This window comes from Gallus gallus, chromosome 1 (assembly GCF_016699485.2).
Source record: "Gallus gallus isolate bGalGal1 chromosome 1, bGalGal1.mat.broiler.GRCg7b, whole genome shotgun sequence".
In the NCBI taxonomy this organism is placed as follows: Eukaryota; Metazoa; Chordata; class Aves; order Galliformes; family Phasianidae; genus Gallus; species Gallus gallus.
The window spans coordinates 169,802,516-169,830,406 of NC_052532.1; the positions used below are offsets into that span (position 1 = coordinate 169,802,516).

The 27,891-nt window shown below is 38.6% G+C and overlaps 1 protein-coding gene across 10 annotated transcripts in view; it reads left to right on the forward strand.

The window, feature by feature from the left end:
* Nucleotides 1-27,891, forward strand: part of RNASEH2B (ribonuclease H2 subunit B) — a 55,904-nt gene that overhangs the window by 19,904 nt on the left and 8,109 nt on the right. For 3 of the 10 annotated variants that reach the window (XM_046941737.1, XM_046941721.1, XM_025150424.3), the window contains 7 exons: nucleotides 1,379-1,499; nucleotides 5,540-5,604; nucleotides 6,206-6,311; nucleotides 10,077-10,155; nucleotides 11,126-11,168; nucleotides 15,867-15,947; nucleotides 17,748-18,427. In XM_046941737.1, coding sequence (XP_046797693.1) covers nucleotides 1,379-1,499; nucleotides 5,540-5,604; nucleotides 6,206-6,311; nucleotides 10,077-10,155; nucleotides 11,126-11,168; nucleotides 15,867-15,947; nucleotides 17,748-17,855 — 603 coding nt within the window. In that variant the 3' untranslated portion in view covers nucleotides 17,856-18,427. Of the gene's footprint in view, nucleotides 1-1,378; nucleotides 1,500-5,539; nucleotides 5,605-6,205; nucleotides 6,312-10,076; nucleotides 10,156-11,125; nucleotides 11,169-15,866; nucleotides 15,948-17,747; nucleotides 18,428-21,902; nucleotides 23,903-23,929; nucleotides 24,060-27,891 lie in introns of those variants that run through there. The other 7 variants (XR_001463297.4, XR_006939305.1, XM_015275698.4 and 4 more) reach the window with 4 other exon arrangements.

Below are 27,891 nucleotides of genomic sequence, written 5' to 3' on the forward strand. Positions count from 1 at the left end.
CTGCCCTTTTCTTCTTAGGTACATTGTTTCCTAAGGGTTTCCTAAGGCTGACATGGTGCCAGATAAGTGCGTAGAGCTGTTACGGGTTACTAATTAAAGGCAAATGCATTCCTGCAGTGTCCTGCCTAAATTACTTTACTCTTGAGTAAAGGAAAGTCTTGAGGCTTTTGTGGCAGATACTTCATGCAGAGCCAGCTTGAATGCAGCAGATTTATTTTCTGGCTTGAACTAATGAGTGTTAAGATACTCACTGGGTTCTGCAGATTCATTCTTTGCGCCATCCTTTCATTTTGAAAGTGCGATCCAAGGTTGCTGAAGTCTCTCTGAGCAGAGCTATCTCCTGTCCAATAGACCTTCTTAGCTTAGGCTCTCTGTTGCTTTACAAGATGTATGTAGCTGTCTTGCTTCTGGACACAAGTTGGCTTGTGCAGGTAAGTTATCTACAGGAAGTTGTTAATTTCAGCTTTGTTTTTGCCTCTCATAATGTTTTGCCATTGTAATTGTGTCTTTTTAATTGGAAAAAATAAAATGCATTCAGTTTGTTTTTCTTTTTAACAATATATGGTTATTTTTATTAAGGCTCTGTCTGCCTAATAAGAGGATTAATTAATACTGAAAGCGTTTTACCCAAGTGCTTTTTTTCATGCTAACCAATGTAATGACTTCAGCTTTGGCTCCTGACACCGTGCACTCTCCAAGGATGGAGAGCTCACTGAGTCTTTGTACTGATGCGCTAAAGGATCTTTCCAAGGAGAAGGCTGCCAGTTGTGCCAAACTGTGCTGAGTGATTATGCATTGTTTGGCAATGGCAAGATTTGTTTGATGATTCTGTCATGTGTAGGGTTATTTAAGTGCTGCCAGAATCACTTTATATGCATACTGTGGCCAAACTGAAATTGACTTTGCAGAGGTGAAAGGTTAATACTATGTTCCAGAAGCTGCCCTGCTCCTTTGAGATTTATCTTTATGGAGGGAAAAGCAAAATTTGAATGGGAGTTATGACTCTGGATTTAATCCAACAGGTTTTGGTCTCAGACACTATTGGCACATGTTGACTCCTGTGTCTTATGTCATCTTCCAAAAAAATGTTGCTGTACTTCACATTAGTTTCTCCCATGTAGTTTTAAATTTGGACTCTTATGTGCAGTAGTTGAAGAGTTTGGCATTTTGCAGATATTTACTGGTTTGAAATAAATATTTATAGTTTACTTTGTAAACAGTTTCTAAATGTCATGTGGTACCATTCAAAATAAATCTTCTTTAAGTCCTTTATTTTAAAGCTGTGGCAATTGCATGCATCTGTATTTCTGTATATGCGTATGTGTACATATCTTAACAATATAATAATGCTTTTATCATCCCTTTGATGTATTTTCAGCAGCAAGGAAAGTTCCAGCCACTGGATCAAGTTGTGCTAGACTCAGAGTACCCTTATTGCCCATTGCTACTGAAGTGTGAAGGTGTTAAACGATCTGTACGTCATATAACAGAAGAAAAAGGTGAAAAAAATGCAGGGGAGGGAGCAAGAAAAGGCTGGGTTTATTTGTGCTCTTTCATTACAATATCGATTTCAGTACTGTTTTTTGCTTTCCAAACACTCAAGGTATGCAGGATGAAGCTATACTTTCAAAACAGAAGGTTAGGCTTAGAAGTCATTTTTGCAGTATTGTGAATCAGGTGTAACTGCTGCAACTGAAACAGTTGTGCAGTCTTCCTGCTAAGTGACATAAAAATGAAAAACTAATCAGAGCTGGTTTCTTAGTTGTTATTGTCTCCTGCTAACAAGTAAAATGCCAGACTTCTTTATTGCATAGAACATCATTGTGTCTGTGAGCTTTTCCTGAAGGATTTAGATGCACAAGTTCAAGTATTTCCTGTGTGATGTGGTATGTATACAGTTAACATGGAGCTCTTACTTCTCCAAAAGAATCAGTTCGAACTTCGTGGCAGGACAGGCTTCCATTGAAAATGATAACAAGACAGCAGAAAATCTAGGCAGTGAGACAGTTACTATGTTTTGCTGGGACTAAAGTAGTTGGAATTAGGTGCTGTGCTGGATTTCCAAAAGAAACTGAGAAAAGCATTAACTTACATTTGGTATTGGTGGGAGTAGGCAACCCTTTTCCTAGGGTGAGTTGTGATTTTTGAAAAGGCTTCCTTAACACAGATGCATCTGAACAACAAAACCTCTTTTGCCTTCCCACAGAGGGAGAAATGCTTCCAATAGAAATTAACGTTAAACTTTTAGGCAGTTTCTGTCCCCCTACAGCTTGTCTAATGCTGTCTAAGGAGCTGTGAGTGAGAGAGAAGATACTAAATTCTACCCACCTGTCTGGGAAAGTGAAAAATGCTTTCAGATTCTCTTCACTGTCAATCTAGAGCTCTGCATAGGAATACAGGGCAAGGTGAGATCAGTTTCCTGAAAGGCCACTTCCTCCAAACAGCAGTACTGTCTTTGGGCAGTATTTATATTTTCTTTTTAATAGAAAAAGAATGTGTATGTCTATTTAAAGTATTTGCCATAGACGAGATATAAGATGTGGGATTTGTTCTTAGAATTTCTTTAATTTCTTAGAATGCTACAGCTGTGGTTATGCAATAGACACATGAGGGCTTGCCCACTTGTCATGCACAAGGTCACCTTTCTGTACAATCCCCCTCTATGTGTTTCATTTTCACATCCCTTTTATTGCTTGTAAAAAATACCAATATTATGACTAATATACTCTTTTCCAGTGCTAAGACTTGTCCCTTACGTAGCCTTTCTTATTTAAGGAGCAGGGCTTTAGGGTAAGAAGTATCTGTCATGTTCTGTCTTCTGCAACTCTGTTCTGTTTGGCAGAAGCTAACAACATAATTATTTCACTTTCAATTTAGTCTAAAGGCTTTTAACATCTGTATAACAAGTTCTTACCCTAGAGCACTCGCAGTTTACACTTACTGAGTTAGTAGAAAGTCCACCTTCCCTGGCCTCACTGTCGAAGGGCACTGAAAATTCATTTTGCTGGATTAAATTCCCATTTACCTGCTTCAGTAGTTGGGGAAAGAGTGTGTTACAGCTCACTGAATCTGGGTGCTGCAAGTTGTTTGCTAATAAATTCAAGGATTGGATAAAGGGTATGATAGAAAAGGTTTAAGAAAAGGTTATGAACTCCAGTGCCAAAGTGTTACTCTTTGTTTCATTTTGCAAGGCAAAAACTGCACTGTGATCTTGTCTGATGTGATTAACATGAAGAGCCAAGACAACTTACCTGATTAGAATAACTAAGTAATATTGCCAAGCTTGTATTCCCAGAAGGTAGGAAAAAGGGGCCGTATGAGTTTCTGGGTTATGGAAAACACTGAGAAAATGGATGTTAAAATGTGCTTTAGGCAGTTTGCTCAACAATACATCGGGGAAACTTCCAAGTCTACATAGCGATTACCCGATCGCTGAACATATTATTTAATTGTAGAACCACTTATATTCCATCTGTATTTCTCAAACCCAATCTTTCCAGATGTCTCAGACCAGTTTTATAGGCACCAGACACATTAGGGGGAAAAAAGGCTTTCCAATATATACTCATATTATCAAACATAGTCGCTAACTCTCACCAATATCAAATGTGCATCACATGTTAAATCCACGTTCCAATATTGAATCCTTTTGTCAGCAGTTTGTGACTTTCATAACTCACTTTAATTCTTCAGAGGTCTCAGATATTGTCAGTTCTAGAGTTTAATAGTCAAAACTGTCAAGCACACAAAATATTTTCAAACAAAGTGATCTCTGAAGGATTCAGCATAATTATTTTTCACATGTTTTAATGAAAATGGCTTCACAGTTCTATGTTTCCTTTCCCTAACTGAGTCACTCTGAATCATACTGTTGTGGGGGAGTCTGCCTGGGAATCCAGACTGGAATTACTTTTCAGCATGGGTTGGGGGATGGTGGCAGGAGGATGTCCCTTCCTCGAACTTTCTCAGATAAGAGAGGAATCCATGAATCGTACTCACTGTACTTGGACCCAAACCATGTTAGCTCTTTGAGAAGCAGGTTCAAGAATCCAGAGTGTCTCCCCCATTTTCTGCTTCTTCTCTTTCAGATCTTGTAAGTCACTGCAGCCAGCAATGTCACACCTAATTACTTTACCTGCAATTCATCAATTTCATGAAGCAAAGTGTATATTAGCCTTTTTTTTTCCTTTTTACTCAGGAAAATTTTTTGTTTTACTCTTCTACAGCTAGTGAGATGGACTTAAACTTTATCTTGAAGACAGCTTTCCCTGACCTCTCTGTACCCCCTACCACGCATACATAAAGAGTACATAACAGTTGGATATTTGTATGCAGTTTGAAAGAGCCAAAATAAACCCCAAAGAAGGAAATGCTGAAACAATCATAAATAATATGTTGTTGTTTGCAAGGGGAAAAGGAAACTCCGTGAACCGAGTGTTGGAATATGATAGCGAGTCAGTAAATGACATGAAACAGATGTATGTATTTATGGGAATGGTATACAGGAGATTAAAAGCTATTGAAATACCTGCTAAAGAACAAGCTTCAAACATTGTGGGCTCTGAAATCTCCTGTGTAATCTCATTAGGCATTCTTTTCCATTTCTAAACTGTAGCTCTGTGAAGTAATACTCAATAATTGTTATCCTAAAATTTTGATCAGCCTATGTAATTTTCTCTCTCCTTTGCCTCAGCATCCTGAATTCACATATCTGCAGCTAACTGATCACACATGAATAGTGACATGTTTGTGGTACCCTAGTTGTCACAGGGGAAACAGTTTCTGAAATTCTTATATCATCGAGTTAATTTATGCTGCTCAATAAATCAAAAATGAATCTTGTACTTCCTCCCACTAGGAGTATGCTTCGCTGTTTTAATTCTGTTTTCTTCTGACATTGTATTATGCCTCGTAAAAAGGGAATAGAGGCAGAACTTCAGCTAGAGTTGCCTTGTGAAGTGAGAGGAGAGGGAAATGATAGGAAAAGGGATTACTGAAAGGGCAGATGGTTTATCTTCCTAAGCAACTCTCTCTCCTGGCCCCTTACAAAGAGCTGGAATTCAATAAACTATAGGTATAACATACTGTGTAGTGGGGTTTGATGTGGTTTTGTGGGATTGTTTCTTTTGTTGTTTTCTTAAGCAGTCATAGAAACAACATTCTATGTTGCAAACTGTGCAATTAAAATGACCATTCTGGTGTCATAGGGCAGTGAAGATTTGGCAAACAAGAAGGGCTTGAGAAAAGTCTTACTGAATTCAGGCAGCACAAGATTACACATATATAAATAAAATATGTACTTTGCTGAATTAGAGCCTAATTAAGGATTGGTAGGTTGTTCAGACTCATATCAATTCTGTCTGTTTATTTTTTAATGTTTCCAGTATTTTTGAAACTTTTTGCCTTGATATCAAACATGTGCAAGTTGCAAATTAATTTCCATACTCTGTCTACAACTCTGAAGATTTTAAGTGTATTGAAAATGCAGTCTAAACCAGTTGTGTGTTCACTTTCTTCCCCTTATTTGGTTTTATCTCAGAAATAGGCAGTCAGAAATTTCACAAGTACAGCCAAGAGAAGACACTGAAGTGGTTAAAAAAAAAGGTATTGTGTTTCTCTTTTGCTTTCGGAGTTACTTTATGTTTCAAATCAAAATGCGTATTGGCTTGTTCAGATCTGTGTTTTGAGCCATGTGGCATCCCTCACTTGAATCTAGGGGAAATGTACTTTGCAGCAAGTGCCTGAGTTTTTATGTTCAAACAGTACCTGTTTGTGTTGCTGAAAATTTCTTCATCTGACAGTGTTCTGTGTTAGATGTGGGTATAACAGTGCCTGGTAATGTCCTTAATCTTTGATTTCCATGAGTATTACCTTTGCAGCCCATCTGAGCTCAGGGATTCCCTGTTCTCCTAGCAGGTATATTTCTCACCTGTATAATGATGGCTGTTCCCTCTGAATAGCTCTGCTCATCTCAGGGTGCCGCAAAATTGGTGCTGTGTTACCAAGGCAACATGCTCAAAAACGTGCTAGCTTCTTTGTGTTTTTGAGCTCATATGCTAGTCATTACAAATGTATATTAAATTTCACCACAGTCCATAACTTGAGTGTTTTATATGCTTGAAACAAAATTACAAGAGCTTTGTCACTGCATTAACTTGTGCATAACAACACTGATATAGACATTTCATTCTGTGGTTTCCTACAGGTCAATCAAACAGTGAAAGCACTTAAAAGCAACAATATATGTGTAGGCGAAAGGATATATTCAGCTACATTTGTCAGCGGTAAACAAATCACCGATGCTGAAGAAGGTAAGGAAACTGACCATTTAAGCACTGTAATGAATTCAGTTTTTGTGGAGTAGCATGTCTGTAGTTAAAACACAGTTAGCATCTGAAACATACTGAAAGTGGCCTCTGCAGTGAATGTATGCCTTACACAGAAACATTCAGACATACTGTGACCGAGTCTCTTGACTTTTCTGAGGTGGTATCTTCATCGGGGCCGTTGAATTTAGCTGTAGGTCTCAGCTGGAATTGTTTTAGCTTCTTAGCTTACAGACAAGTTGTTTTCTCATTGAAATATATGCTGAAGAGTTTTGCTGAACTGAGACCATCTTGTGTAGTAGGGCACATGCATTTAATATGTATGAGTATCCACACAATAGAAGTCTCTATACTAGAAAAGACTATTTTTCTTAGCATGCAAATACTGTTGATATGATTGTCCTTAAAAGGAAGGGATCATAGGGAAGACATAGTCATAGAGGAAACAATAGGTGTAGAATACACACAAGTGCACTTATTCAGGGGAAAAACTTCAATACTATATGTATTAAATATCTCTGAAAGTGGCTGCGCCTGTACCAGAAAGCCTGAAGTGGTTCTGTTTGCTTCTAGTTACCTTTTTTGCTGGTGAGGGCTGCATCCTGAATGTCACTTGGATATGAAGTTGCGTAGACAAACCTAAAAATGGTCTCCGGGAAATAAATTGTTTGAAAGTTAATGAAAATTAAAAAAGGCTCAGAACAAAATGAACAAAAGCAAATCAGAAGTCTGCATGCCACTGAAAAAAAAAATAAGGAAAAACAAAACAATTTGCTGACAAAGTGGAAAAGGAGTTACCAAATGATGATATCAAAGGGAACAGCATAAATGAGATTTAAGAGGCAGCTAGACAGTTTTATAGAACAGAGATTGTAATATATGGCAAAGCTGCAAAACTTGTAAGTTACTTTAACTTTACAGTAGCTTTTCATTTTTTTTCCTACCTCTACTTTAATGAAATGGAAAGTTGTCCTGTCCTGACAGTGGCAATCTTGACTATGCCTAAATACTTTATCTCTGAAATTTGTTATCAAACCGCTAATCTGCACTGTTTTTTTTCCACCTTCCTGCTTGCTTACAGAAGCATGCATGTACTTGTCTTTTTAGATTTGTAGATTTAAAAGAGCAGCAATGAAGTAGGGAATACTGAAGGTTAAAAATAGGTAAGTTTTGGGAGGAGTTCCACTGTATGTAGCAAGGTGAATGACAGGAAGTCAGACAGACCTTACTCAACCCTTATTTTTAATAAGTGTCATTTTCTTGCCTGATTTTTCACTGTCATGACAGTGCAGTTTATATGTGTAGAGAATTGCTTGTGTAGAAGTACTGTGAAATTTCAATACTTACGAATAAATTTGTATTATAGTTAGCTTTTACATATGTCACAGGGCAGAAACCCAGGTGTATATAATAAAAGCAAGGAGGAAAGGAGGGGAAGTTTAACATGTGAAACCCTAGTATTTCATTGAGAAGACAAAGAAGGTAGGTGCACAAATATTCCTGGTGTTTGACAGGTTAATAACGAATCAAGACTAAGTTGAGAACAGTACCTGGAAGGCAAACAGTGTTTAGGGTCAAGTGCAGCTTCAGCTAGTTTGCTGATGACATCTAGCTGAGTGGTGCAGTTGATACAGCAGAAGGAAGGGATGCCATCCGGAGGCACATTGATAAACTTGAAAAGTGGGCCCACAAAGGAACTCCTTGAGAGTAGCACTGCTGAGAAAGATTTAGAGATCTTGGTAGATGAAGAACTTAACGTGACCCAACAGTGTGCACTTGCAGCCCAGAAGGCCAACAATATCCTAGGCTTCATCAGAAGAGGAGTGGCCAGCAGGGTGAGGGAAGTATTTGTCCCTCTCCACTCTGCCCTCATGAGGCCTCATCTGGCATACTGCGTCCAGGTCTGGGACTGCCAGTACAGGAGGGATGTGGACCTGTTGGTGTATGTCCAGAGGAGGGCCATGAAGATGGTCAGAGGTCTGGAGCACCTCTCCAATGAAGACAGACTGAAGGAGCTGGGCTTATTCAGCCTAGAAAAGAGGAGGCTGCAGTGTGACCTCATTGCAGCCTTCCAGTACCTCAAGGGAACCTACAAACAGGAGGGGAATCAACTCTTTACAAGGGTAGATAATGGCAGGACAAGGGGAAATGGTTTTAAGTTGAGGTAGAGGAGATTTAGGTTGGATATCAGGGGAAGTTCTTTACCAAGAGAGTGCTGAGGTGCTGGAACAGGCTGCCCAGAGAGGTTGTGGATGCCCCGTCCCTGGAGGTGTTCAAGGCCAGGTTGGATGGCGCCCTGGGCAACCTGATCTATTGATCTTGCGGTTGGCAGCTCTCTCTGTGGGACAGAGGTTGGAACTTGATGATCCTTGAAGTTCCTTCCAGCTGAAGCCATTCTATTATTCTAAAGGAAGTCAGTGAAGATTGCTTGAAGGCAGAAGTACATTTTCTATATTTGGTTATAACAGTAAGTAGTTGACTTGTCCTTGCCATTCACTGTTACAAAGCTAATAATGAAATGATGGGAATAATTTTCTTAGGAGATAAATTGGGCATATTAAGTGCAGAGGTGAAGTTGTCTTGGATTGGAATTGTTTCTTCTCTGTTGACCCCGTAGAAAACTTAGGGAGTAACAAAGACTGGGTGAATAAAGACAGTGGAGGAAGGAGAAGTGCAGACAGAAGATTCTGTGAATTTGATGACAGTCTGATTGAAATGCATATGCTGGTGTCAGTTTGTTAACACTCTCAGCTTCAATGCCAATTTGTACTGGGCTTTTTTGATTTTTTTTAAAAAAAAAGAGGAAACTCTCTTGACACCTTAAAAATAGTTCTTTACCACCCTGAGGCAAGTTTACCATGTGCTTCTGAACTCTCTTAAGCGTGTCATCATATGAGCAGATAGAACTGGCCTGTTGTAGGTGGAATTCAGAGGTGAGATTTTAGCTTAATGTCTCTCTGGCAAACACTTCCTGTGTGTGGATAAAGTTACTCCCTAGCAGCCTCAACAACAGCAAGTTTAGAAGATCCAACCCATGATCAGTCAGTGCTAGTGTAGAACGTGACTGGAAAAGATCTGGTTTAGAACTTCGTGTTTTAAGAGTCACCTTTTTTTTTTCCTTTCTCTCAGAAAGACGTTTATAGCAGGAGTGCCGTGTACTGAGAACAGCTTCTAGTAGTTCTTACTTCCACAGATAATTATCCTGTCTTGCCAGTGATGTTTAGATAGGCCTTGGCATTTTCCATAAAGTACTGAAATTAAGTACAAGACTTTGAAATAGACTCATTGTCTCATCTAATTGTTTTCAGTTGAAGCCAGAAAATGTACTTTAGTACTGAAGCGCTTGCCAAATAATTGTAAGATCCAGATGCTTTAAAATTAATGATTGCATATTCTGTTGAGTCAGCTTTTTACTTTTGCAGGTTTTTAAAATTTAATTTCTTTGGAAAAATACATGATATCTAGTATTCTCAGAAAGTGAACAGTTTTTGTTAAGTACATACAGCAGATATTAATAACATGTGCTGACAAAGTGAGTGTAGTAAGTCTTTACTTTTTAAATAAACCTACAAGTGTCACATAACATAAACTACTCAACACAGAGAACCATCACAGTGTATTCATTAGAAGTCTCTTACTATTAGTTCAACCTTATGATTTATGGTAGTGCATACATCATGACTAAGGCAGCATGACTACATAATGGGAATGTTCTTTTTCTCCTTTCTTTTCTCTGCCCTGATGCTGAAGACTACGTGCGGTATGCCCACGGGTTAATATCAGAATATATTACTGAAGAGCTGAGTAAGGAGCTGTCAAAATACCTAGGGTAAGCATTGTTCCAGCTATCTGCTAGTCATATGTGGCATGTATTAATGTCCTTTTGGTCATTTCTATTGAATATTTATATTTGGTCATCAAAGTTACAGTGAATAACACGATCCAACCCCTTCAATTCTGTGATTCTGTTTGAATGGGATATTTTCAAATGTACATTGTGCCCTTCTGTTATACTAAGGACATGGGCTGGAGGAGAGATGTAATAATATCTAAGTCTCCTACGTCTGTTATGACAGTTGCATCTGAAAAGCTCAAGCAATTTATGCAATTCTAGAGGGGGATAAAAGGAAATCCAAAGAGTTAAAGCACTTTGTCCATAATCGTGGAGCCTGAGTAACGCTGCCTGGAATACAGTCCTCATCCCCAGCGCTCTTTCCTTTTTCCTTATCACTCAGTGCTGCTGGGATTTGAGTCCACATATCTAACCTGTGTTAATTTATACTTCTTATCTATTCTTATCTGTCAGATGAGTCAGTGTCCTCATACTGGTGTTCTCAATCAGCAGCTGTTTGTTTGGAGTATGTCTGCGACTCTGCTTTTTCCCCTCCATTCAAATCTGTTTAGTGCATTCTCTTACTGTGGCCTGTAGAAAAAAATGTGCAGTTCACACCTCAGAGGCCTCGTATCTTAACTTGGTTGTAGTTATGTGTTAGTGCTGTTATTGTGTTATGGGCTTTATGATATCATCTTACTAAAAAAACCAAAGTTTTCAAAGGTAAGGTGGGGTTCTCCTGTTTTGGCTGCCCAGACTAAGAAATTTTAAAAGAGCCCATGTTTCTGACTCTGTTATAGTTACCTAAGTGAGAAATACAGGCAGGGTCCATGAGCCACTTTTCTGTAAACACATGCCATGTGTGAGCTACTGACACACAAAGCAACCTCTGTTGGGGAGGAGTTAAACTTTAGGTTGTGCCATCCAGCTGTCTAAATTTATAATGTGAAGTCTTTTTGTTTTACAGTCTCCCAGAACATACAGTCCCAGGACCAGAGCCACCATTGAAGGTAAGAGAAAGATATTGACAGATACAGTATGTTGTAAGCTAATCTCTCTGAATTGTTATTAAAACTGAACTAAGCCAAACACTGGGTACAATACAGTATGTAAAGCAAATTGGCCTTGTAAAAACCCAGTATGGAATAACACAAGAACATTACCATGTACTTTTATCTTTTATGTTAAGCAATATTCTGGTTGGTTTTCCAATTTAAAAAAAAAAGGGGGGGGGGGGGGGAGAAGAGAGAGAGACTTATTTTATGGTTTTGGTCAGCAGTCTTTTCTTATGTGTTTTGCTCGTTTAGTTTTATTGAGGTTGATGGGACAATATGACCTCATAGGTTTCCTTTTGTATGTAATTTATGAGAACCCTGAAAGGGACCTCCTGGGTCACAGATTCCCAGACAACCATGTTGGATAATCTCTTGTACACTGACCATTCTCCACTGTAAGACTCATTAGTATTTTTATTTCCATTACTTCTCTTGGAATTCTGTTCTATAACCTCATTCCTCTGATGCTCAGAAACCTTCCTGTAAATTCCACCTTGAATTTATTCATAGCCAATTTATTCTCCCGTGGTTTTGTGCTAACATTATTGTTGTGAGTTGTTTTTTTTTTTTTCATTGAAATGGCTTTTTTCCCTCCCTAACCATTAGTTCTCTCTGTGTGTAAAGGGAAAATGCATATCCTTTCTCTTTTTGTCCTGTGAATCCAAGCTTGATTGTGGAAGACGGGTTCTCCATTTTCTCATAATTGTAGTAACATTTCTTTGCACCTGTTCCAAGATTGCTTGAAGACAGGTGACCGGAGTCGTGTAATTTTTCATGATAACATCTTTATCAGCTCAATACAGTGGCATTAATCCTTTCTGGTCTTGACTGCAAGTACTGTATCTCATTATATTTTAGAATCCCATTTGCCGGTCTTACTGTGTGATATGGCAAATAGTTATGCTGTAAACAGTTAAGACACGCAGGTCTTTTTTTCTCCACTGCAACTCTTAGTGGATCAGCATTCAGTTTATAACTGAAATTCATGCAGCCAGCTGGTATGTACATGACCTTGTACTTCTGTACATTTCATCCATTTATAACATTTCAAGTCTTGAAGGTTCTTTGGCTTTTCCTTTACAGTGTTGTAAGCTCTTTAGGTAGCCATAATGGTACTCAGTGATGTACATTCAGTAAATGTTAGCATGCTTTTATCTTTAATTAACAATGATCATTTTGAGTATATATTGTACATGGCACTCCATTGGTAATATTCGTCAATCCCTTTGGCATCCTTTTCTGCATTATTTGCATTTGTTTCCCTTTCACACAGTTCCTTACCTACCTTAAAATCCTCGTGTAATCTTCATTTTTTATCATTTCAGTTACATCAGTGGCTCCATGTCAAATCCTCTGGCAATCTCTTACATCTACTGTTGCCAGAAAATGTATTATCTTTGAGGGGGAAAAAAAAGCCACGTCAGTAGGCATTACCCACATTTAATTTTCACTTAGTCTATGTCTTTAATTATTCTTCCTTCTTTGGCTTTTTCCCCTTATCTATTCTGCTGAGTCCTGCTATTATTTCTTTCCTTCTCTCAACATGTGGTGGGTGTTTTGATGTTCTGTAGAATATAGTCCCTATCTAGAAGGACAGTTGCCAGGGTTTACTTCTGGACTTGTGATTTCTGAAGCATTCTCCCAACAGTGTCAGTGTATTGAGTTTTACTTCTGTGTTTATCAGAGAGATTTCTTTTTTCTGCTCATGTTTAACCTCTTCATCTTTATTGAAAACAGTTTACTGAGGCAAAGGATTTAATCCGTTTTAGGGTTAGACATAGATTAGTTTTAATATCTATTCATGTGTAGCAGCCATTCTTTTTGATTCCATTTTTGCTTCTGTGGCTAAAACACCTTTTACTGTTAGTTTTAATTTCCTTTCCAAGGTCTAACTCAGCTTGACTTTTTGGCAGTTCTCACTTCATCCCTGTATTATCTGACCCTAAAACAAATGTAGTTTTTTCTTGTTTGTTTTTTTTTTCCCATTCATTGTAGATTTTTGATTACTCTTAATACCTTTTTTTTGAGGAGGGTTGGAAAATGTGTGTGTCTGTACAAGTGTTTGTAGGGGCAATATTCATCTGGTTTAGTCTGAGAAACTCTTTTCTTCAAGATTTATCACTTGGAGGTGGAACATCCAAAATCACTTCATCTTTTTCTTTTGCATTCAAAATGTCTTCCTCGCATATCAAGTCTTTTGCTTTGGCTTTGAGAAATAGCACAAATGATTTGCACAGTTTGCCCTTCTGGAATCCTGAGCCCCACTTTTGAGTTTCTTTGTCATTTAATTTAAACTGAGGCATTCTGTATCCTGAATATTTAGTATACTGAAACTAGATTTCTTACTACTGTGACCTTTCCTGCAAAGTCCCCGCTACTTACCGAAACAAAGTCTAAAATAACTTCATTTCTGGCTGGTTCAGTGACTGTTTTGTTAAGCAGTGTGTCAGCTAGCACATGTAGGAATAATTGGGCCCTACTGTTATTAATAGCATTTGTACTCCAATGTATATCTGTGGATAGAAGTTATTTCCATGTGGTTGGACAGTTGTTCTGGCTGCACAGTTACTTGGCCCTTTGATTCTGTTAAGAATTATCTTTACACATTGTAAGAAATATTAAGCACCACATCATGAGCCAACTGATATTCATTAGCTGTATAAGCATGTTACAACAACTATATTAAACTACACGTGATGTACATTACATATTGTGTATGAATAGCTTTTATACCATTGGGATAGTTCTTAGAATCTATTTTTAAAAACTGTTGTATTTCAGCAGTTGGGTTACAGAGGAAGCGAGGCTTAGAACTATTCAGTTGTTGGGCAGTGAAATCATGCTGAGGATCCCATTAATTTCCAGAGCAGGATGTGCATGATGCATCTATCTTTGCAACTTCAGAGCTTAAAATTCTCCTTTATTTCACAACCTCAGAGGAGTGTGGCTTGTCCACTTAAATCTTTAGTGCATTTTAGACCATTTTTACTTGCATTGAAATTTCTCCTTATGAGGGCAAGGTGTCTTGGCAGTCGTAGTATACAATTACTGCAAATAAAGTAGATTATAACATGTATTTTCTAGTATAGTAAAGTAATTGCACATTTAGAAATGATGTTAAGGTAAATTAGTAAGGAAGAAGAAATTTAGAAACTTCAGTGCTTGACAGAAAAGCTATGACAGATTCTGCCTCTTTGAGTACCAAAGTAAGCTGGATGCTGTCTGGACATTGTGATTTAATGATTAAATCAAAATTATTTGTTACCTGTATCAAGAATATGCCATTGATCTTGTGTTGTAATCTTCATACTGTCCAGTTTGTCAGCACAGGGAGTCTGGCCATTGGCCAATGATAAGACAGCTTACAAAGAGTATGTGTGCTCTACTACAGCTGAAGAGCAAATACTTTGCTGAAATGCAAACATTGTATTATAAGTTTTAAAAATTTGTTTATCAGATTCCAAAGAGAGAAGAATAGTAATTATTCATTAGATTGTCATTTGAAAATGTAATCACAGCTCAGTCAACAGCCTCCCGGAGAGTCTGATCCAGATACCATTGAAATCAAAAAAAGAAGGCTGCTGTTGGATCTGGTTCTAAGAGCTGAGAAATCTAAGCTGCAGACCTGGTTTCAGTGCCAGAGAAAGCGGGGGTGGGGAGTGGGGATCACAGGCTCCGTAAACAAAATGAATAAAACAGGATCTTAAAATGGTACAGTACCATCCACGTTGCTTGCAAAATCACTCTCTTTGGCACAGAAACTAGGAAGGCCACAGCTTAGGTTTCACAGGATATTAAGGACAGGGTAGTAATATCAGATATATAATAATAATAGTAAAAATACAACGTTGTAAAATGCTATACATTTTTTTTCTCCCTTTTGGAAGCATACCAGAAAGTTTTCACCTTTAAACTAAACACACGCTTACAGTTTGTGGAAAGAAATATTCATTCTTACAGCCTGATCATGTGAAGTTCTGAGAACCCTTAAGTCCTATTATTTCTGAAGCTAGAAGGCACCCAACGCATGCAGAGTCAAACTTCTCACTATACTGCTGGATTCAAGTGATGAAATAGGTAGCAGAACTATGTCAGTGTTCCATTTTTTGCCAAACTGTAAGAACTAATTAATTCTAGAGGTTGTGCACAAACAGATAACAGACTAGATGGTGATCCACCTGTGCTGGCAGATGGCAATAATACTGGCTGGAGTAGCTGGTCCTTCACAATTCTGTGAGATTGACAAGACCGGAGTCTGGGTTTGCTGGCTGTTAGACACTGGCTTCCAACAGCTGCTCCATAAAGGCTCTCTAAATATTTAGACTCTGACACCACAGATACAATCATGGAAATTAGAAACTGGATTAAAGTTGTTTCTGTAAGTCAGGAATGGGAAGAAATTCTGTAAGTCAGAGGCTGGGAAGGAATAGCAATTCTTATGATATTGAATGATCTCTTCTGAATACAGTAGAGACTGTATATGGAGAAGACAATTACAAAAAGAAATCTTCGACTTTTACTGCAAATTCCTCAGTTCATTGCCAATCCTGTTTTGGTGCTATGGTTACGTTACAAAGCTAGAGCTTTGTAACTTGCATGTGTGTACATCATAAAAGTGGTTGACAGGGCAACTTCATCACTCTAACATTTCAGAAAAGGAAGTTATCAGATGTCCCTGTGGAAGTAGAGGAAGACTATACTAAGTTTAACAGCAGTAACCTGAAAAACAAAAAGGTAAGTAAGCCTTACATTCATGCGTGTTTTGTTAAAGCATAGCTTAAAACTCAGTATTAGCACAAAGTCCCTTTTTCTCTACTCCAAAACACATTAAAAGAAAAAAAAAGGGGGGGGGGAAAAGCCTAATGGCAGATGTCTGCAGCTGTATCATCATCAACTTTCAGGTGTAATTTGACTTAGGTCTTCATATTCCATTCTGAACTCTTCTACTGTTATTGTTTGACTGTATTTTATCAGTGAACATTCCAGTGAAACTCTCAGACTTTGACATGTGTTTAGATGCTCAGCTGATGTTTGCAAAGCTCTTTGAGATCAGTACATGATAAATCTTATGGCATAGTGATTGCAACTGTTATATTGGTTATTTGAAAAAGAGGCAAAGGTGGCAGCATGCACCAAGGGTTGTGAAGACAGGCTGTATTTTAACGTAGAAATATTGCTTGTGCACTTATTTATGTCAATTTAGCACAGTTAAATCAACACTGAGCTTGCTGTCTGCCAGCTCCAACAGAAGTTTGGGGGCCAATTCAAATCTGAGTCCAGTGTTGCTTGCCACTATACTATTCCTAGGAGAGCAACATAGATGTGAAAAATAGATTGTCTGTGTTTGCCAAGCTTGTGAGGCTTGCACTGGGTTGTTTCTTGTAGTATTGAAAGAAAATGAATCCTTCTGTGGTCCACTGGGAGCTAAAAAGTCTTTCTGTACTGGTCTTGTGACCTTGAGGCCCTAAGGCTGACTACTTTTCATCCTTCTGCATAGAAAAACAGCTAGTGACAGATAAAACCCTTTCTCAGTTTCTCAAATTGTTTCATATTTGGGGCACACACTAGTTTTGAAGTGAGAAGATTGACCCCTAAGTGGAGATGACAACTGGTGTAAAATCTATATGTTTTCCCCTTTCTCTGTTATGTACCCCACTGGTTTTGAACTGAGTGTAAAGGTAGACTGAGGAGAGAGAATTCCTTTTAATGTTTGATATGATAATGAAGCACATTTATAAGAGATTCTGGGAAAGAAAGATAGCTCTTGAATTCCATATAGTATAGTATTCTTTTTCTTTTTTTAAGCATTGTTTATGATTGTATAGTAACACAATCATACTGTAGTTACACATCTCCGTCTTGTCCATAACCTTCTAGCTGATCCCAAGCAGTGTAATGATGAAGTCCTGCAGTCTGAAAAATATCAAAAAGCTTCATGAAATGTGTTTTAGGTGTAAAGTCTGGGAAGTTGTCCCAGTGGCCTCAAAGTGCTTTGCAAATGTTGGTTACCTTCTTCACTCTCAGTTCCTCCGTTTCTTTTCTCTTTATTTCACTGCACATGAAGAATTTGATAATAAATCAGTGTGAATTATTCATCATCAGTAATGCAAGGCTGTAATTCAGCCTGCTGACAGCATAATCATGAGATTGAGTCGGAGGGTACAGTATGCGTCTGTTATATTGCATGCATTATTCCTCTTAATGTACACTCAGGGATTATCCAAAAGTAAACGTTTGAGTTGGGATATCTCATTCTGCAGAGAGGAAAGATGTTTCACCTCCTTTTCCTTGTAATTGATTCTCTGTCTTTGTCTGAGGTTAAGCAATTTATGACAAGTATTTTTCTGATTGAATAATCTCAAATTTGTTTTGTAAGGTTTTTTTTCTCCCTACAATTTAAAGCCTGCATAACATTATCTTAGTAAAAACGTAATTCAACTTCTTACTTGACTTGTATATTTAGGAGTTTGTACCTTATACTCCCCTCCTATGGGCATGCCTTTTAACTTGTTCTGTTCCTCATTTCACTCACAGACAAACAGCAAGATGTCTGCAGCACAGAAGGCTCTGGCCAAAGTTGATAAGAGTGGAATGAAATCCATTTCTTCTTTTTTTAGCTCCAAACCTAAAGCATCAAAATGAACACTTGTTCTTGAAAAAGTTTTATATAGTGGTTACTTTTACATTAAGCTATCTTTTTGGGGTTGTTTTGTTTTGTTTTGTTACTAGTGTATTTGAGACATGTCTGTGTCTGTGTTGGAGTGTGATGAAGGTATCTGTGGGACTGCTGTTGTCTCAGTACCATGGAGAAATTCCAGCCTGGAATTAGCATGTACCATACAGTGCAGCCATATTAATTCATCCTCTAGGGCAACCTCAGTCAGAATCACCACAGAGTTTTTTCATTGCACTCCATCGAGGCCTGAAGACATGCCCTTTCCTGTGACAAGTGTTAAAGGAGAGGATTTTTGTTCATTATTTTTTTACATTATTTTTTGAAACGCTTTGGAGGTTTTTACTCAGTATTAACACCCAAATGAGGTGGCATAATCAGATTTCTATGTTGATGAGAATCTAAGTGCTGAAGTAAGCATCACCATTTAGTGCCAGTTTGTCAAGGAAAAGATATATTGGGATTTTGGTTTTGAATATGCTGGAAACAATTGTGATGAATTTCAACATCCATGTAATGCAATAAAGTGCTTTACATAACAGTTTGTGTTTATTGTGTTTTCTGTATGTTTCAAGGGTTGGGTTAGGCTTCAAGGCATTTCTTGTGGGCTTTTGGTATTTTTCTGTGTATGAATTGTAATCCTTAAAGAATTACAACATTGCCGTGGGCTTAAATGATAAATCTCTTAACACATAGTAATATAGAAATATTTTATGTTTAGTTCCAAGGTGTATAGGTCCTTACGAAAGTAATTAGGGAAAGATTTACTTAAAGACAGAAGTGTGCATTTGAAAAAGCCTGTGTGGTGTTGGATGTAAAATTAAAAATGTTAGATAAGATTTAGGTTTACAAAGACGTGCACAAAGTTGGACTACTATTTGAACATACAACTCACTCTTGTATGTATTCTTTCCTCGTTACAAAGTATTCCTGTATGACACAGAGGGATATAGCTACCTGTATGTTGCAGCCGTTGCAATTCACAGAATGAAAAAATGATGAAGGCACTGGGATCGTTTGTATAGATGTAGCCAGTCCTGCAGAGCACTAAGGCTTAGTTTCCTCTGGCATTTCATGGGCTGCACCATTACTGTGGTTGTGCTACAATGCTTTAGAGAGACAGACAATCTTAACATCCTTCTTTGCTACTTCAGCTCAGTAAAGAATCTACTTGAATCCCTTGATAATAGGGATTTTTAGAGAAATTGTGAGTTTCTTCATTTTTAGTAACTGCCATTTTCCCACTTTGGACCTACTTGCCTTTTACAGCCCTTGTGCTACAGTGGTGTCTGTTAGGTTAAAGAGCTCTGTGATGTTCTTTTCCAAGCAGAAGTGAATGTAAAACTTTGCTGTGCGTTGTATGCTGTTTTGTAGTTGCAGTTTGCTGGCATCTGTGTGCCTTTCAAAACAGTGTTTTTTCAAAGTTGTGCTTGTAAGTAGGCAAATATATGGAATTATCTCTGATTGCAAAGATATTTATTTCACCAATGAGCCTTCTTAATGAAGCTGGACTGAACAAGGAATAAGCGTAGAGTTATTTCTCCCAGTTAGTCCAAAATGGACCCAGAATGACATTCCTTAGAATAAATAAATGCTTTTCAGACATTCTGACGAATCATTACTATGTCTTCCTTACTTCTGGAAGACAGTTTGTAGTATTTCTCAGTATATCCACACAGTGATGTGTGATTCAGATGCAGACTCAAGTGTCATTGTGATAATTTTTGATGTGCACTACTTTGGGAATTGCCACCTTGGCCTTTTTTTTCCTACCATACTTGTCTGGACTAGAAGTGAAAACAAACCCTGTAGCAGATGTATTTGTTTATCCAGAGGGTTTTCTTACTATGAATTGAAAAGATTCCCCTGTACTCAGCACTGGTGAGGCCGCACCTCGAGTACTGTGTCCAGTTTTGGGCCCCTCACTGTAAGAAAGACATCGAGGCCCTGGAGCGTGTCCAGAGGAGGGCAACAAAGCTGGTGAGGGGTCTGGAGCACAGGCCTTATGAGGAGCGGCTGAAGGAGCTGGGATTGTTCAGTCTAGAGAAGAGGAGGCTCAGGGGAGACCTTATTGCTCTCTATAGCTACCTGAAGGGAGGTTGTAGTGAGCTGGGGGTCGGCCTCTTCTCTCGTGTGACTAGTGATAGGACTAGAGGGAATGGCTTCAATCTGCGCCAGGGAAGGTTCAGGCTGGACGTTAGGAAATACTACTTCTCTGAAAGGGTGGTCAGGCACTGGAATGGGCTGCCCAGAGAGGTGGTGGAGTCACCGAGCCTGGTGGTGATCAAAGAGCGTTCGGATGTTGTGTTGAGGGACATGGTTTAGCGAGAGCCATTGGTGAAGGGCGAATGGTTGGACTGGATGATCCTGTGGGTCTTTTCCAACCTTAGCGATTCCATGATTCTAAGAACAAGCACTTGGTGAGCCCAGAATGAGCAACTGCAGTTGTGAACTTAGAAGGGTTGGGTTTTGAAAAGCATTCAACTTAGCCCAACAGTTTTTGTTGAGAATAAAAGATGCTTTCCAAATTGGTATCAGTAGAAAAAAGGGATACACCAGTGACGAAGCCTTTTGAAGAAAGCTAGTCAAAGTGCAGGATAGTGTAATGAGAAAAGAACAAATGGATGCCTATTGCCATGTTAATGGTGAAGCTTTGTGCAGTAAGCAACACCTTAGGGAATGTTTTGGAAAATGAGAGGGAAGAAACTGCATCTCTTAAGAGAAAGCCAATTCAAAGCACTGGAAATTTTTGAGAAAGGAAGCAAGCATGGGATGTGCATTTCAGTGGAAAAACATGAATGGGAGAGATTTACAAGAAGAAACAAGCTGTGAAATGGGACAGAAAGATGATAGTATTTCTTCTTCTGGATGTATAAATCTGCTACTTTCAATACTTTTTAAAATAGTCTTGGAAATGCATCAAACTGTTCATTGACTGAACAATTTGAGAACATTTCTTCTAAGAAAAAAAAAACCCTATTTCTCTGTCAGACTTTAGGGCAGAAGGGCAGCCCTGATACAGACGGAAGGCTTTTGTGGACTTCTGATCTGGGCTTTTCTTTTTTTCTTTCTCTAGACATGGCTTTCACATCAATCTCTGCACGTAAGAAGTAGTCTAGAGTTCTTCTGTACATGCATGTACTGTGCTTTAGTTTGTCACATCTCAACTTCAGCTGACTGCTATACTGTAACTTACAACTGTAGTTTGATTAGTTACGTTCTCTTTGAGCAGAAATTTGTGCATGACAGAAGAACACAAGCCATTTCCAAGAGCCATTACAGCTTTCACATGAAAACAAAACTCTTTTCCTGCTAGGAAAGAATGAAATACATTTAGTAACTTTGAAACTTCCTTAACATGTAGCTATAAGAAGTTATGAAGAACACGTGGTGCCAAATACATAAAACAATATTTTCTACCACAATGAGGATTTAAATATAGTTACTATGACTGGCCAGCAGTAGCACTAGGTCATTATGAAGTGCTGCTTTGCTATTTCTTGCTTGGTTACCTTAGTTCGAGCACCATTCAGAAATGTGGTCTTACTTTATTTCTCTCAGAATTAGCATGCTGTTTCTACACATTCGTGTAAATACCTGATGAGTTGCGATGCTTTTATTGTAGCTGGTTTGGGATTAAGCTGCTCTTGTAGTCCCGCTCTTTTAAGACTTCACATTGCAAACAGACTGACATCAGTGGGCATGGAAAACTTCATATGGAAATAAAGCACTGACTTGGGGATATATCAGGGTTGGACTTGCACATCATTTTCAGTCTGAAGTAATAAAATCGGTTCTATTTGTAGAAGTGACAATTGATTTGATTTTTTTTCAGTGAAAATTATGGCACAGTTGGTAGAATTTATATTGGGATCTGAAATTTAGAAGAGTTAGTGATTCTTTCAGGTGTTAATTGCATCTGACTTCATGGCTTTTAGAGAGAAAGTAAATGCATGGATGCTTATTTGAATAGATTAATGCTTATGCCTAGGGTTTTTTTTTTCTTTTCTTTTTAGATGCCTGCACAAAAACATCGAAAGAAGAAATGAAAGGAGCGTAAGGAGACTTGCCTATATTATTTTAACTTGCCATAATCTCAAAGCAGCTTTTAAAGGCTTTTTTAACGCACTTTCTGAAAATAAATGCTTAAAGTTAGACGTGCCCTGTTCCAAGAAAAAGCAAATCTCAGCAGATTAACATTGTTAAATATGCGGTGTGTTAAACATACAGTGCTTCAGATTTTATAGCTTATCCACTATTGGTCTATCGGGTCCTTCCAGGAAAGCACTTACAAGCATGCCTAATGTTAAGCACATGAGCAGTGATCTTAAAGTCAGCAGTGTTGTTCGTGTGGATAAGTGCTTTGTTGGACTAGCGCCTAAAGTCCTGTTAGGTGCTGAGCATCCTGATCCATATCCAGCAAAGCACTTATGTCTATGCTTATCTTGAAGTGGAAGAGCTGGTCTAACTAATATTTGTGCATTAGTGTTTGCCATAAAACCTCTCTTGGCACGGTGACTCACATGCTTAAAATTAAGCACCTGCCTATGTATTTTGCAAGATCAGACCAACAGCATCCTTGAGCAAGTCCTATATAATTACTTGATTTTGTATGAATTTTCTGTTTTCTGGTTGTTTTTAACAGCAAATGATTTTACTGGCCATATTTTAAAGATTTAGAAGTTGTGTAGCAAAATGCTTTATGCAATTTTCACATTTATGTTTCAAATTCTAGCCACATTCAGCAAAATGCTCTTTTGGACTAAAAGTCCATTTGTTTAGATTGGAAATCATCAAAAAAATGAAACATATTAACTGTTTATATTTTAAGGACATTTCAATTTTTTTCCTTAAATTCTTTTTCTTAAATTCTTTTTCTTTCACTGAATTTAATCTGAATGATTTTGTCCAACCCCGTTCTGGTGTGCAGAAGAGGTTACCTAGCTCTGCCTGTGTGAGCAGGCTGATTCTTGAGGTGCTAAGGCTTGAGCTAGGGGGTGTGTTCAGAAGAGCTAATGGAGAAGTTGTAGTTTTATTTTATTCGTCCTGGGGGAATGAAAGCTAAACATGATTAAATCAACATGCACATTTTTTAATGTTGAGAACAAAGCTGAAACCTATATAGTCCTTTAGGTAAAAACAAAAAATAGGAGAGATCTCATTATATTAATATTATTGTTCTGAATGTATGAAAGATATTTTCCATGGGGTGAACTTCAACCAAAATGTCAACCGGAGTTCACATAAAACATGGAGGAAATGGATGCAAATGAGATCCTTAATGATACGCCAGATGCAGACTGACGTTTTTAACTTAAATAACTTTATCAAATTGCCTTTGGTATCTAATTTTTTGTTATAGAACTTTTAAAGTAACGAGGGACAGGATTTTAAGCATCATGAATGTTTATTTCTATACATTTTAACCATGAACCCAATTTACTGTAATACCTACAGCAAGTGACCAAAATGTTCTGTAAATCTTGAACGTGTTTGAGGCATTCTAGATCAGAAATCAAGAGATGCTTTGCTTCCACGAAATCTTCAAGTCAAACAAGAACATCCAGAAGAGTTTATTAGGACATTCCTGAAATCTAAAAGATGAAGAGGTATCGGTGTATTCTGTTTTCCTTTGTGTTTATGGTTATTTTTGTTTCAAAGTAGGAAACAATTGAACTGTGAGCTGTTTAGAAATCAGGTATGAAAGGAAATGTAATCGAATGCTGATTTGAGAAGTTTGCACTGAATTCTTTGTTACCTTCACATCTGTCTAGTTCAGAAATGTTCACTGTCCCTTTTCAAGGAAAAAAAAAATGTATTTTAGTTTTCTATGCATGAATATTATATGGGTCCAAGATGAAATTTCTATTTTTCTAACTTGTATTCAAAAAGTACTTGATGTAAAAATAAGACTATATATTTCAGAAAACTGTTGTTAAATTTTTTAATTCAGATTTTACTTTTAATTCATGTGCAAAAAAAAAAAAAAAAAAAGAAATAAATCATTTTGGAATAATTTGTTGATTATTCATTGATTTCACAGAGAAATACGAAGAGAAATGCAGTTCCACCAGAGTCCAAATTCCCCTGGCCTCTGCAAGCTAGTCAGTATTTCTCAGACTGAGCAGAAGGAAAAAAATGAATCCCGAAATAGATACAAATCTAAAAATTAGGTAAGACAGATTCAATGATGCAGTTACATTAATCCTTGAGGACTTTACTGTACACATAGTCTAGTGAAAACCCATCTGCGTGTACATGTAGTTGTTGGCTGAAGCACTTTGGCCATTTTGATTTTCACGAGTGCTTTTTTGGGGGGTGGGGGTTGTGTGTTTTTTTCCTGTTGGTTTTGTTGTTTTTAGTTATTATTTGTTTTTTTTCTCTGATCGTTTTTGGTTTGGGTTGGTTTTTTTGTGTCTTTTTCTTTTTTTGTGGTGGTGTTTTTGTTTCATAGAAGATATTCAATCAGAATCAAAGGAAAAGCAGTTCCTCAGTCAAAACGTTATTCTGGTTTCACCAAGTATTGACATGAGGCTGCAGGGCTGTTAGTAAACTTACTGCCATTTCTTTTGCAAAATCCAGAGAACAAGGGACAAAGCAAATGTAGAGGGGTTTTTTGTGCATTGTTTGTTTTGTGTTTTTTTTTCTTGGCAATTAGATTGGTTTATTGGTATTAATGAGGACCAAGCATGAAAAGCCTTAAGGTTTATACCATTTCAAACCCATCACTTGCCAGCAGTTTTCTGTTGAAACAGAATGACCAGTGCTAAGGACAAAGCTCATAAGGCAGCTTCTATTTAAATGTGAAATGGCATTTGCACTGCTAAACTTAATAAAGACAATTTGCAATGTAATGCAAAGACGAGAATTGTCATAGCTCAGGTGTCTAAACTTAGCTCTCCAGTACCTCTGTGCCCAACTCTTGAATCTTTTGGGGTCTGCCACATCACAAATGGTCGTACTTTTTCCAAAGCTCCCTTTTAAAATGCATTTGGTTGCAAAGCAAGCAATGTTATCACAGCTAAAACCATGCCTCTGTGAGGTTCAACAATTTTTTAAAAAGGAAAGCTGATTGAAAATTGAAAAGCTATGCATTAAAATCCAGCTTCTTGTTCTGGTGTATGTTCATTGAATGAGCATTCATTGTGTTCAGCCTTTGCTTTTTCTCTGTGGGGGCTTGGTTCTTTTTCTGAAGATACTAACTTGGTACAGCCTCATGCTTCTTTAATTTCAAGCCAACCAAGCAAACTGATTCTGAACAGGCACCCACATTTATGAAGACAGCCAAAATCTAACGTTTCCCCAACCCTGCAGAAAATGTGTAGCTGGTCCTGGTGTGAATGGAACCACCAAACACTTCCATGAGTCTCACTCTTGAAGTCCCTTTGCAGTTGACCTTACTAGGCATTCTTCAGAAACTGTCACATTTGATTTAGTAATAGCTGATAATCTTTCTATTCTTAGCCAGTCCAACATCAGAGAAGCTAAGCAGAAGGTACTGAGATTGGTAGCTTGTGATAAGATAGTGATAAGGGGCCTGCTGAGGGGGAGCCTACAGGAAAGCTGGGGAAGGACTTGTTAGAAGGGCATGTAGTGACAAGATGAGGGGAAATGGTTTTAAAATGGAAGAGGGTAGATTTAGACTAGACATTACAAAGAAGTCCTTTACTGTGAGAGTGGTGAGACACTGGAACAGGTTGCCCAGAGAGACCGTGGATGTTCCCTCCCTGGAGACATTCAAGGCCAGGCTGGATGGGGCTTTGGGCAACCTAGTCCAGAGGGAGGTGTCCCTGCCTGGAGCACGGGGTTAGAACTAGATGATCTTAAAGGTCTATTCCTACCCAAATCACTCTGATTCTATTCTATGAAGTAAGCCACTAAGGACTCATTTCACTTTATTTTAAACACCTGCAAGTTAAATCTCTACGCAGTTTCTCCATTATTAATAGAGAGCATCCTAAAAAGGTGACTGTATTCCAAGAAGAATCATACACTGGAACTATGGCTCTTTCTCATGTGCTGTAAGATGAGCCCGGTCAACTATGTGTGCTTGCACGCAACATTTGCAGGTGGCTGTCCTCAATGTCTGTGTAGTACCTTCAAGAGTGGGATTCAGTCCTGTATTTGAGGAATTGAATGTAGCCTCCAGGCTGGATGAGATAGATCGGGCTCTGAAGATCTCTTTGGCTTTCTACTAAATATTGTGCCCAGGCAGCCAGGAAAGCCAGCCGTATCCTGGGGTGCACTGAGCACGGCACTGCCAACCGGTCTAGGGAAGGGATTGTCCACTCTACACTGCACTGGAGCAGACTCACCTCCAGTACTGTGTGCAGTTTTGAACACCACAGTACAAAAAGGACATAAAACCATTAGAGAGCATCCAAGGGAGGGCTACAGAGATGGTGAGAGTTCTGGAGAGGAAGATATATGAGGAGTGGCTGAGGTGCCTTAGTTTGTTACCTCCTCTCTGCCTCACAATATACTTTTCTGTGATTGTAAGGGCAACATTTGTTAGTGCTCGTTTTGAAGTCCACTCTCCAATGCCTGAAACATTCCCACCAACACACAAGGAAGCACTGGGAAATTGAACTAAGCTGTCTGCTTAGCGTGCAAGCAATGAAGGTAGGCAAGTTTATCCAGACACCCTTTTCCAGACACACGCTTCTGACTGATTTTAAGGAATTTTAGCCTCTTAATTTCCAGTTATTGTTTCTCAGCTGCTAACTGCCCCCCACCCCTCTGGCTGTGATGCTGTGAGGTATTGGTGAGGTACATCCAGGCTTTCAGTGCAAATTAAAGCAGCAACCAGCAGCCAAGGGGTCATAAATGCTTAAGCTGTTAAGGCTCAGCTGAAAGAGTATATCCAACCATACCCTTCAGCTCTCTGTCCCTCAGCCTTCAATCTATAAACTGTGAATTATGTCTCCCAGCCTCATCACAGTGATTTGTGACAGTTACTAGCTCACAGGATTATATTTAAATAAAAATATATTTAAAATTGAACCCCCTGAACTCAACCTGAACTTTTCTGAATTCCCATATGCCTGCTACAAGGAAGAATGCCTCCTTGGAGAATGGAGCTACACAGAGACACCAATTTGCTCTGATTTCAGGAAAAGCAGTGTGGGATTACCACTTGGTTCATGACACTGTGGGAGGCTGACAATGGAGTGTCCAGGCCCTGACCTGGGCTCCCAAACCTCAACAGAAGGAAGTTTTCCTCTAGATCCAGCTTAAGAGTTGTTAGGCTGGGCCCTAAGGAATAGAAGCTTTGTGGAGGATTTAGTACAGCCAATTGCTCCCACAAGCAAAAGCCCCTAGAGCTTTTGTGCTGCTTTAGTACAATTTTACCTTCGGTAAGCACAGATTGAAACTTCTGGCCTTCCTGGAGTACTGAACTGTAAGCCCAGCAAAAAATGTATTTGTAGGGTTGTAGTGGGATGATTGCTTCCAGGGTAACATGCTCGATGGCAGGTTAACTCAGCAGCTTGCGAGGTCTGTGAGCATGTGCTCAAGGGCAGAAGTAGAAAGGGCAGAGGGGAGAGAGACAGAGCTTGGACAGCACAGGAGAACTAAGACAACCAGGGTTCAGCACTTTTCCATCCCCTCTTTTTGTCCAGAAGTTAAGCAGTAAATGCTCTTCTTGAGTTGTACAAATGGGATGTGAAAAGCCCTAGGTAGCATGCAATCACAAGGAGAAAATGTTACTGGACCTTTTTAAGAGAAAACCACCGCAGAAATGAGTTTGCTCAGTAGCACTTGTAAGGATCAGAGATACTGGGACCAGAGTTTTCCAGGGCCCTACTCAGCAGTTCTTTACAGAGGACGATTTATTTTTACAGTGCATGAAAAGTTCTGCTTGACTTTGAAGACCACTGAGAAATATCTGTCCTGGAGGACTTGGAGAGTAACTACAAAGCAATGGCATTCTCAGATGTCTTCATCCTTGTGTCCATGTGTTCTGCTCTGGATACATGGAAGCATTTTCAACTCTGCCAAAATTTA